The sequence below is a fragment of the Mus caroli genome, chromosome 7, assembly GCF_900094665.2.
Source record: "Mus caroli chromosome 7, CAROLI_EIJ_v1.1, whole genome shotgun sequence".
NCBI classification, from domain to species: domain Eukaryota; kingdom Metazoa; phylum Chordata; class Mammalia; order Rodentia; family Muridae; genus Mus; species Mus caroli.
Genome location: NC_034576.1, coordinates 133562127 through 133572468, shown reverse-complemented (window position 1 = coordinate 133572468; position 10342 = coordinate 133562127). Strand labels below are relative to the sequence as shown.

The following is a 10342-nucleotide window of genomic DNA, read 5'->3' as shown; positions in this document are numbered from 1 at the left end:
TGCAAGTCTTGCACTACAGTTGTAAGATATATTATTATATTGTTTAGGGATCAAGAAAGCAATCTATGCTGAAGTAACGATAGTATGTAGTTCCTATTGTGAATAATGCTTTGCTTTTGTAATGTATTAATAAAAAGTAACACTTTCTAATGACTTTTGTTTTTTGTTTTTTAAAACTAAATTTTTTTTAGTAATTTTACAGTATATAAAAATGTTAATAAAGGACTTTATGACAGGCTAGTTTGAATTTCTGGAAGCTCTTATAGAAAGAGGTATTATAAGTTTAGAACAAAAGAGCTCTATAGATCTAAAACTCCTTTCTAATTGGTATGGTTTGGATGACAGATGTGCCCCAGAGGCTCTTCAGTCTGAGCACTTGAACAGTGGGTACCACTGTTTTAGAAGGTTGTGGAACCTTGGCAATGTAGTGCCTCTTTGGTGGAAGTAGTCCCTGGTCTTTGAAGGTTTTATTCACCTCTGATTCTGTTCTAGAGCTCTCTGCTTCCTTCTCCACAGTGGGAGATACAACCACCACAAGATTCTGCCACTCTGTTCAGAGCCAACCCAGTGGCCATGCCTTCCCCACCTCCTGAAACTGTGAGCCCAGATAAATCTCTCCTCTCTCAGTGGTTTTCTGTCAGGTATTGTGGCATCACTGTATGCCGGGAAATAGATTTTATTCAGATCAGTTAGGGTGCTGTACTCAGTTCGTGGCATATCAATGAGGAAGGTTGCCTCATATACTCAGTTATCTATGTCGATTTGACAAGCAGCTCACTGAAGTAATTTCTGGTATGCAAAATGGAACTTTTAGAATAGACATTTTGGATGTGTGTGTGTGTGTTCAGAGTAGTCTTTGGCAAGTCATAGTACCAGTCATAGTACCAGTCTATAGTACCAGTCAGAGTACCAGTCAGAGTACCAGTCTATAGTACCAGTCAGAGTACCAATCAGAGTACCAGTCTATAGTACCAGTCAGAGTACCAGTCAGAGTACCAGTCTATAGTACCAGTCAGAGTACCAGTCAGAGTACCAGTCAGAGTACCAGTCTATAGTACCAGTCAGAGTACCAGTCTATAGTACCAGTCTATAGTACCAGTCAGAGTACCAGTCAGAGTACCAGTCAGAGTACCAGTCTAGAAAACATCCAGCCATATAAGATTGTTTGCAAAAGTTTATCCAAATCAGACATTTGACTAGAAATTCAGAGAGTTTAATGTTGCTTTGAAAAATACTTCTGTACAATAGTATCTCTCTCCTTACAAAAAGAAGAAATTATATCTGATAAGTCAGTGGTTTGCTGAAAGTGCAGATATTTTCTATTTCCTTGTCTTAGATCTTCCAGAACATCTGCTTTGAGCTTGTTAAGTTCTTCTGCTAGATCCTTCAAGTTATTAAGAGGTATTTGTTCATCTAAAATAAAGCATATATTAACATTAGTCAGTCTGGACTGCCTGCTGCCATCAGTCATTTGATTCCATCAAATAGGCCAGATTCTCCAATAATCAATTAGAAGGCATTTATAATCGTTTATAGATAAGAAATCATGTTAATGTGATCTAGAAGAGTCATCTGAACTAACAGCCATAGGAAGTTAGGGTTAGTATTTGCTCTGGCGTGTTTGAATAGAAAACAATAAACTTGGAAGAATATGTATTTTAAAGATTTTATTTATTTTTATATTATGTATTTGAATGTTTTTCTTGTATGTATGTCTGAGTACCACTGGTATCCCGAGTGCTCACAGGGGCCAGAAGAGGGCATACTATCCCCCATTACGGGAGTTTACAGATGGTTGTGAGCCACCATGTCAGTGCTGGGCACTGAACACAGGTTGTCTCCAAGACTAGCAAGTGCTTTTAACTACTGACCCATCTCTCTAGTTCCCTAGAAGGATGCTTTTACAGATTCTCATTATGTAGCACTGGCTGGCCTGGAATTTGCTATGTAGGCCAAACTGACCTTAAACTCACATAGACATGCTTCTGCCTCTCAAATTCCAGGACTAAAGGCTCGCCACAGTAGGTTATTTTTGAGCCTAGATACCTAACTTACTATCTTTTGCTTTGAAAAATAAACTGACAATTTGGTTTTTTGAAGCTGATAAATAATACATTTGGACAGTTGTCCCAAGCAACTTTCTATGATGACAGAAATGTTCTACTAGGCATGGCCATATGGGTTGTTTACTGAGCATCTGAAATTAACTTTATTGAGATATAACTCACTATAAATGTATCTATTGAAAATGTAATGGCTTAGCTTGAATAGTGGCACATGCTTTTAACCCCAGCACCGGGAAGGCAGGGGCAGGTGGGTCTGAGTTTATGCCAGCCTAGTCTACAAGAGTTCCAGGATAGCCAGAGCTACTTAGACCCTGTCTCAAAAAAAAAAAAAAAAGTAATTTTTTTTAGATTATTCACATATGTGTAATCATCACCACAGTCAATTTTAGAACATTTTCATAACTTAAAAGCAAACCCTGGATCCCCTGACAGTCACCCTTCTCACTTCCCACTTCCCTATCCCAACCCACCACCCCTACCCTTCTGCCCTGATTTCCCAGTTCTGGATGTTCATACACTCTTTCAGTTGGGATGTTTGCAACATTCCCATGTTCTATCCTGTGTCAGTATTCTAGTGTTACTTATAGCTAAATAACATTCCATTATATGGGCAACCACATTGTATTACCCATTGATAAATGATAAATGTTTACCCATTTATCAGGTGATGGACAGTTGGGTTGTTTCCACCTTTTGGGTGTTATGAATAGTTCTGTTATAAACAGCTTTGTATCAACATTATAATTTTTTTCTCAATCCTGTTACCATAGAGTAGAATAGTTGGGCCACATGGTAACTATAGACTTACATAACTAAGACCCACCTGGCTGTTTCCAAAGCACATGCATCATTTTATGTTCCCACCAGTAGAGGGTTCTGATTTGTCCACATTCTCAACAAGTCTTAGAGCCCTCATTCTGGCCATGCTAATGGCTGCAAAACAATATCTCCCATGGTTTTGACTGGTATTTTGCTATTTAAACATGTTTTCGTTTGAATACTGGCCATCTTTCTATCACCCTTGGGAGAAAAGTGTCTATTTAGATATTTATCCATTTTAAATTTGTATTACCTGTGTGTTACCAAGTGGTAAAGATTTCTCTAAATATGGCTCATGAGACATTTGCAAATGTTTTATACTATCTGGGGGCTGCCACCTCACTTTCTTGATGGCAAAGAAACTGAATTTTTAGTTTCATTCAAGCACACATTTAAAAACCACACCAATCCCCTCCAGAAAAGTCTCCATTTTTCCAGTGGGTGGGAATGGTAAGTGCTATAAGACGTCCGTCATAAGCCAGAACAACAAGAGCCAAATGGCTGAGAAAAAAAGAATGATTTCTGCTTTGTTCTAATTATAATGCCACTTCTGTTCTGACCCTTTTGGATTGTACTTCATTAATGAGTGGCAATGGGCATTTTTCTAAAATTAGAAAATAAAACTTTACATTAAATATGGGGATGCGTTTCTGAAGCTTGTTTCTTCATGTGTCCGTTTATATACTACACAATTTACAACATATGCTCATGGGTAAAGAGAATTTGAGAAACATGGTATGGTTACTACACTGGTTTTCAGTGCCCCCAGCTTTCATGAAGGTGACAATAAAGGTAGAGAGGGTTTCACAACAACAGACTGGATGGGAATCACCTTCAGCCTAGGTTGCCCCCAAATTTAACAGCTGTTCAGCCTTGGGAAAGTTACTTGAATTCACTGTGAACCCCCATTTCCTATTTATAAAAATTAGACCCACTGTACATGATTATAAAGAGTATAGAACATTTAGTACATCAGACTAGTTAATGTGCTGTTTCTTTTTAAAACAAATTTTAAACATAACAAGGCATTAAATGTTCAAGACCTAAAGCAGCTATTGAAAAAGCTATAGTTAACCACATATCTGAAATATGATTGTTTCTTTTTAAGTATTATTCATATTTATAGTACAGTGACCTTGTTCAAATCCCATGCTAGTCTGACCCCTGAACCTGGACTACTGTTAACCATTCAGTTACCTCTCCAGCACCCTAGTTACTCTCAAAACTCAATCCAGCACTCTACTTCAGGGGACTGTGTGTGGTCATATCATTACGTCTGTGTCTGTCTCCTCACTAGAGTGTTCTGCTTCCTGTTGATTCCCTGGCATCTAGGAAAAGGGCTAGTGAAAGAAAGGCCATCAGTAAGGACGAGAAAAACGATGCTGTTTCAGGGCATGGTCTAGCTGTGAAGCCAAACGGCAAGGGCTAAACTGAAACACTGATACAAACTCTGATAGAATAAATCTTTCTGGTGTCAAGGAAATGGCAGCAGCAAGAGAGAGCACCCCAGCAGCTAAACAGCACAGAAATAAGTCCACGTACCTTTGGCTTCCCTCATGGTCTGAGAGACGGTTCTTCGGAGTGCCTCATCAGCTTTATGAAGGATGTTAGCGGAACAGATAATTCTGTCCGTTTCCTGTGTAATACAGCCACTGTTACTGGGAATAGTTTATAAAAGGAGTGACCAAGGTACAGGCTCATTTGAAGGGACCAAAAGAAAAGCAATGGTGGTTTTTCGGTTCGTTTTATCTCACAGAAGATCCAAATGGATCATGTCCAGTTGTAAAGTGTGTGCTGCTGAGTGTGCAATAGCTGACTTGCTAGGAATTAAAACTTCCTCCAACCTATATGTAGTTGTTTCTGTGCTTTAATGGTATACGCACTTCCACCTTGGTCCATTTTAAGTCCCCAACATAAGGCTCCAGCATGTCCGAACGTTTCCTGTGGGTCCTTGGCCAGCCAGCACAGGCCCTTGGCAGTCCCCTGACTGGATGTCAGAAGCCAAAGGCCGGTACAGTGCTCTGCTGCTAACAGACCATTTCCTCCTTTTCTCTTGCTATCAGCAGCTCAAAAAGTTTCCCTGCAAGAAAGTTACTCCTTTTCATTTGCAAAACCAAGTCTAACTGGAATACTTGCCTTTTGTTCCGTATTATCCTCAACACATTTTACGGGATTTTCCAATGCAGTAAGCAACAAACCAGTCACCTCCAGGCTACAGAGAAAGTAAGATGAAGTAAAAAAATCTTTCCGTGAGACATTTTATTTTTAAAGAACCTGCAATAATAATACTAGGTTGAACTCCTAGGTCCTCCAAGGTCCCTATTGAAAGGAGTGATCTGAACGCCATCTTCCTTTTATATAATGTTCAATGAAGCTCAAACAAATTATAAGCCATCATAAGAGGCTACTTTTCTAAGATGTACCAATAAGCAATTTCTTCCCCTATTATATCCTGAACTGTGTAGTCCCTAAAGAAAGATAAGTGTTTATTTCTGGCTACTTCTTATTTACTAGATAAGGATTAACAAATTTCTTCACTAACCAAAGGTCCCTAGAGAATTCAGGTAGAATTGATTCATTCAGTAAATATGTACATTGAGCATCTCATGTGTAAACACTGTATGTGAAAGCGCTAATCTGGGGGTATAACAAGGTGCTCACCACTCTAGTCCTGAAAATGGAATGCAGTGAGACAGGAAAGCCATTGAGCGAAACATAATACTGGGTATCAGTAAGTGGCTGAATGAAGACAATAAAGTGATGGTTCTGAGAGACTGCGTAGCCAGATACTGTCATTCGCTCCATCTTAGATGGCTGAGCCAGGCGGAGGAAACAACCGACACCAGGCCTGGAAGTAAGCTCTTGGTGCTCACATAACATAGGAGGCTCTTCCGGGATGGTGGCAGGGCGGTTATTAGAATATGTAAGTCAGGAGCAGACTGGGTTTTACTTAGAGTAAAGGGATCAGAGCTGAGCTTACAAGCTAATGACTGCACAGTGTAGCATCTCCACCTTGATCTTTCTCATGGGGGAAAGGAAGTCCAGGCTCTAGAACGTGACTGCACTGGGTCCCTTGGTTCTGCCATTTACATCCTAGGCACGTTACTTGATTTACCTGGGCCTCAGTTATCTCAGCATAAAGTGGAAGTTTTATGCAATTCTTACCCTTGAAGGGTTGTAAGGATGGAATGGCATTGCGTCCAGAAACCCTGCCAATATGTAAGTATGCTGAGTAGTTGTTTTTACATTATAGAAGCTGGGGAAAGCTATCGTGATCAGATAGATCTATCTCTCGGTTTGTAGTGTGGGTCTCCAGACTTGGCACTACCTCAGTTTGGTAGCTTGGTTGCTCTGTGACTATTGCATGTGTACAAGTCACTCGACCATGTTTGTAAGACCTGGGACAACATTGCAGGTTACAGTAAGGGCTGGCAGTGACTACAGAAACCCACACTCTCCTACCCCACATCTCGCCGGTGCCGAAGCAGTGAAGATCAAACTGACACTATTCTCACAGTACCTCAATCGGCCAGAGACGGGGAGGGATTTATAAGCTCCAGAAAGGATAGCAATCCGTTGGCGATGTGCCTGTTCAGTTTCAAGATTTTATGACAAAACTAGACACCTTATTTGGGCTTGATGGCATATATCTATCTGCAGTCAATCACAGTATTTGGGAGGCTGAAAAAGAATCATAAATTTGGGACCAGCCTGGGTGGGCTACATACTGAGACCCTGTTTTGGAAAACTGGAAACCTCACCAGCGACTTGTTTTATGAACTGCATAGACAATAGCAACTTAAGTGCTAGGTCCATTTTATTGTGGGTATATGAAACTTATAAACTATACAGAAACTGCACTAAGAAATCTGTCTAATGACTTTCAAAGAATTAATTTTTAAAATTAAGCTTAAAACCAGCACAGCACACTATCTCTAATGTAGCAGTAGTGGCTAGCAATCATTTCTTGGCAGTAACCAACAGCTGCCTATTTGGACTTAAGGCCCACTCAACAGAAAGAAAACATGCCTGGTATTGGAAACCTAGCCAACTCCCTGAGTTAGGGAGGCCATGGGCCTTAGAAGAGTACCTAGTACTACCACTATAGTAAGCCAGCATCACTTCCCAACAGCACTTAAATACTTATCCTTATACCCATGGGGAAGGGCAGCTCTCACCTCTCCTCAAAGACATTTCTCTTTGCAGCCAATTGAGACCATTACAAGTGCTCAAAATGCAGAAAACAAACGATCATGGGGTGTCCAGCCCTAGTGGTTACAGCTATAACACAATTCCTGTACTCAAGGTTCAGAGAATATCAGAGAAGACAGAGATACCAGAAAATGTGCTGTGAGATTGTGTTTCCTAGCAATGACACAGAAGCCAAACCCATGATTATCTCAACAATCTGGTTGCCTAAATAAGACCTGAACTATGACAACACCAATAGACAGTCTAACTTAGAAGGGGGAATCCTCATGGGACAAAGAACTATAGGCAACTAATGACTACTGAGCAAGAATTAGTCTTCCCTAGAGAGGTCCCTAGTTGGTTATCCAATACTAAATTGTGAGCCCTAAAATCACATATATACAGGAAACACTAAACAGACTCAGCAGGTTGTATTATAAACTATATGTATATGTGTATTATTTATATATGTATATGACAATAATAAAGAGGCCATGGATTTGGAAAGGAGCGGGGGGGGGGCAATAAGAGGAGGTGAGGAAAAATGAGGAAATTATTTGATTACATAAAAAACAAATTTAAGCTTAAAAATTAAAGTATTTACTAATGTGCACAATGTATCTGAGATTTACACTGTTTAACAACAGCACAGATTGTCACCATATGAGGCCATATTAACTATCAGCTCACATATCACTAACATTAGATACATTTAAGTCTTCAATAACTCTCATGACTGGCTGCTCCCATATTGGACAGAACAGAGAACATTTCCATCATTCATGAAATTTCTATCAAAAATGTTACAAATTCTGCAGATATATCACCAATGGAAAGTTTCACATACACATGGGCAGGATGACTAGAGAGAGCTCTAGGACAACCCAGAACCCAATATTAATTTAATTACAATTTAAGACTTTTGAGGAAGCCGGGCGTGGTGGCGCACGCCTTTAATCCCAGCACTCGGGAGGCAAAGGCAGGCGGATTTCTGAGTTCGAGGCCAGCCTGGTCTACAAAGTGAGTTCCAGGACAGCCAGGGCTACACAGAGAAACCCTGTCTCGAAAAACCAAAAAAAAAAAAAAAAAAAAAAGACTTTTGAGGAGTATTAAGTTTCTTACTATGACTTTGCACAAGTTACACAGGTGCTTGACCACTGAACTCAATAGATTTCATTAAAAACACTTCACAACCTATTTAGTAGGCAACTTTAACAAGAATGCCAAAAGACAGGGTCTTTCAGTAGAATGGCTAGTCATGAGTACCACCCCCACGCAGTGCTGGGATTATAGATGTGAGTAGCTATGCCCACCTGTACATATCTGAGCTTCAGGTCCAGTGCAGCAAGCCCTTTACCCAACGAGTTATCTCCCCAGCCGGAGACATTACAGTTTGAACAGTTAAAAGCAGACATTTATAAAGAAACTTGGATTCAAATCTTAGCCGTTAAAAGTTTGGTGACCCTGAACAAACTAAACTTTCTTGGTGTCATTTGCTCCAGCACACAATTCCCCAAGCCTGTGGGAGAACGGTCAACCCCATACGGTTAAGCATATGTTTCCCATGATACCTAGCAGGAGAACACCAAAATGGCTTAGAGGAGAATACCTGGCTTCCAGAGAACATGCTGAACTCTGAATTATGAGGCTGTTGTGTTCCCAGGCATTTTTCTCAGGGTTGGGCTTCTCTATCTTTCTCCCCATGAGCTGGATGGTCTCGTCAGGCAGTGGCTGGGACCTCTCACCATTCCTCTTCAAACACGTCTCCAGGGGACAGTCTAAAAAGAGCTGGCAAAAGCCTAGCGAATCTGAAAACAGTTTTAAATTACCAAATTACCAGTCTGTCTCTCCAGAAATGTGAAATAAATATATACCAGTCCCAAAGGATGCAGTAGAAACTCCATTTGCAATACTGAATACCCTCTTTAAAAACAAAATCCATATAAACCCAATCCAATTAAAAGCTCACTAAAGGCAGCTGTGATTTTGATATATGTGAATCGATGTTTCCACGTGTAAGAAAAAAAAATGTAATTACATTTCCGAGCCAGTTGGTAGACTTCATATCTCATACTTTGGTAATAAAAGTTGTCATCTAACACCAAAAACAAAGGTCTAGAAACAGCAGGTTTTGCCAAGAGGTGGCAAGGCTGGGCCTCTAGTGCTGTAGGAAAGATCATCAAATCCTGACTTTTTAAGCAGGCTATGAAGTCTTCCCACACGGCCTCAGTCCTGTTGGGTGGGGCAGACATCTGAGCCCCACTAATGACCGCCACGAGGAAGCATTCCAGGTGCTTTAACAGTTCTTGTCGGAACATTTTCCACTGGGATGGCTACAAAACACAACAACAAAGAATTGAAATTTATATTAGGCTTTTTTCCCCCCAAGACAGGGTATAATAGCCCCAGCTGTTCTGAACTCACAAAGATCCACCTGCCCCTGCCTTACAAGTGCTGTGATTAAAGGTATGCGACACCATACCTGAATTTTGGCCAGTAGGCTCACTGTCTTGTTTTATTGCCATCCTCTTCCCATTTAAACTTGCACATCACAATACTGAAGCATGTGCAGCTCTCAGGTGACACCCTGTTTCACATACCTTCCCGTCTTTATAGTTCCTGCACCCTTTCTCCCTGGAATATTTCCAAAGTCCCCAGAGCTGTGTGAAGCTTTGTCAGACTCAATTGTGTAGAAGGCAATCCAGCCCTATTCTGTCCATTGTCCCTATTCTAACAGGGCTTATATCAGCCAGGTCCTTCTGTGCACCTTCATATTTCTCCCTGCCAGACCACCCGCCTCCAGCAGAGAGGCTGGCCGGCACCTTACAGGTGTTCTAGAAATGTGTCCGAAATGGATGGATGGATGGGTGCATGCATGCAAGAATATATGAGAATGAAAACCCTTTATATAGGAGACCAAAAGAGCCACAACCAAGATCCTGCTAGATTAAAACAACCTAAGCAATGTTGGTTTGTCCTTGGAATGAAAAGGGATACCAGTAAGACAAGTCCATTTGAAGGTCCTTTGGTCAAGATTTGAAGACCTCAGGCCAACAGTTGGATTGTGAGATTGGGGGGCAAGTAGTCTTGTGTTTTGAGGGATAGTGAGAGGAGAGTGGTTCTGCAGTCAAGACTGGAGGAGATACAAAAGGGCAGGAGAGGAGCCCTGCTCCTGCCCTGTCTACAAAAACGTACCCCAGATTAACCCAGAGAAGGAAATGTGTGTCACTGCCTAAAGGGTGGAGATTTTCTAACCACACTGACCA

The 10342-nt window shown here is 40.9% G+C and overlaps 1 protein-coding gene across 1 annotated transcript in view; it reads right to left on the bottom strand.

Moving 5' to 3' along the window:
* Positions 1 to 1191: 1191 nt before the first annotated feature.
* The window catches only part of Pstk (phosphoseryl-tRNA kinase), a 10567-nt gene continuing 1416 nt past the window's right edge, over positions 1192 to 10342 (bottom strand). Inside the window, exons 2-6 of the mRNA XM_021167708.1 lie at positions 9115 to 9409; positions 8686 to 8884; positions 5022 to 5097; positions 4428 to 4521; positions 1192 to 1413 (exon numbers count right to left, since the gene is read on the bottom strand). Of these exons, the coding sequence (XP_021023367.1) occupies positions 1214 to 1413; positions 4428 to 4521; positions 5022 to 5097; positions 8686 to 8884; positions 9115 to 9409 (864 nt within the window). The 3' untranslated portion in view covers positions 1192 to 1213. The remainder of the gene's footprint in view (positions 1414 to 4427; positions 4522 to 5021; positions 5098 to 8685; positions 8885 to 9114; positions 9410 to 10342) is intronic.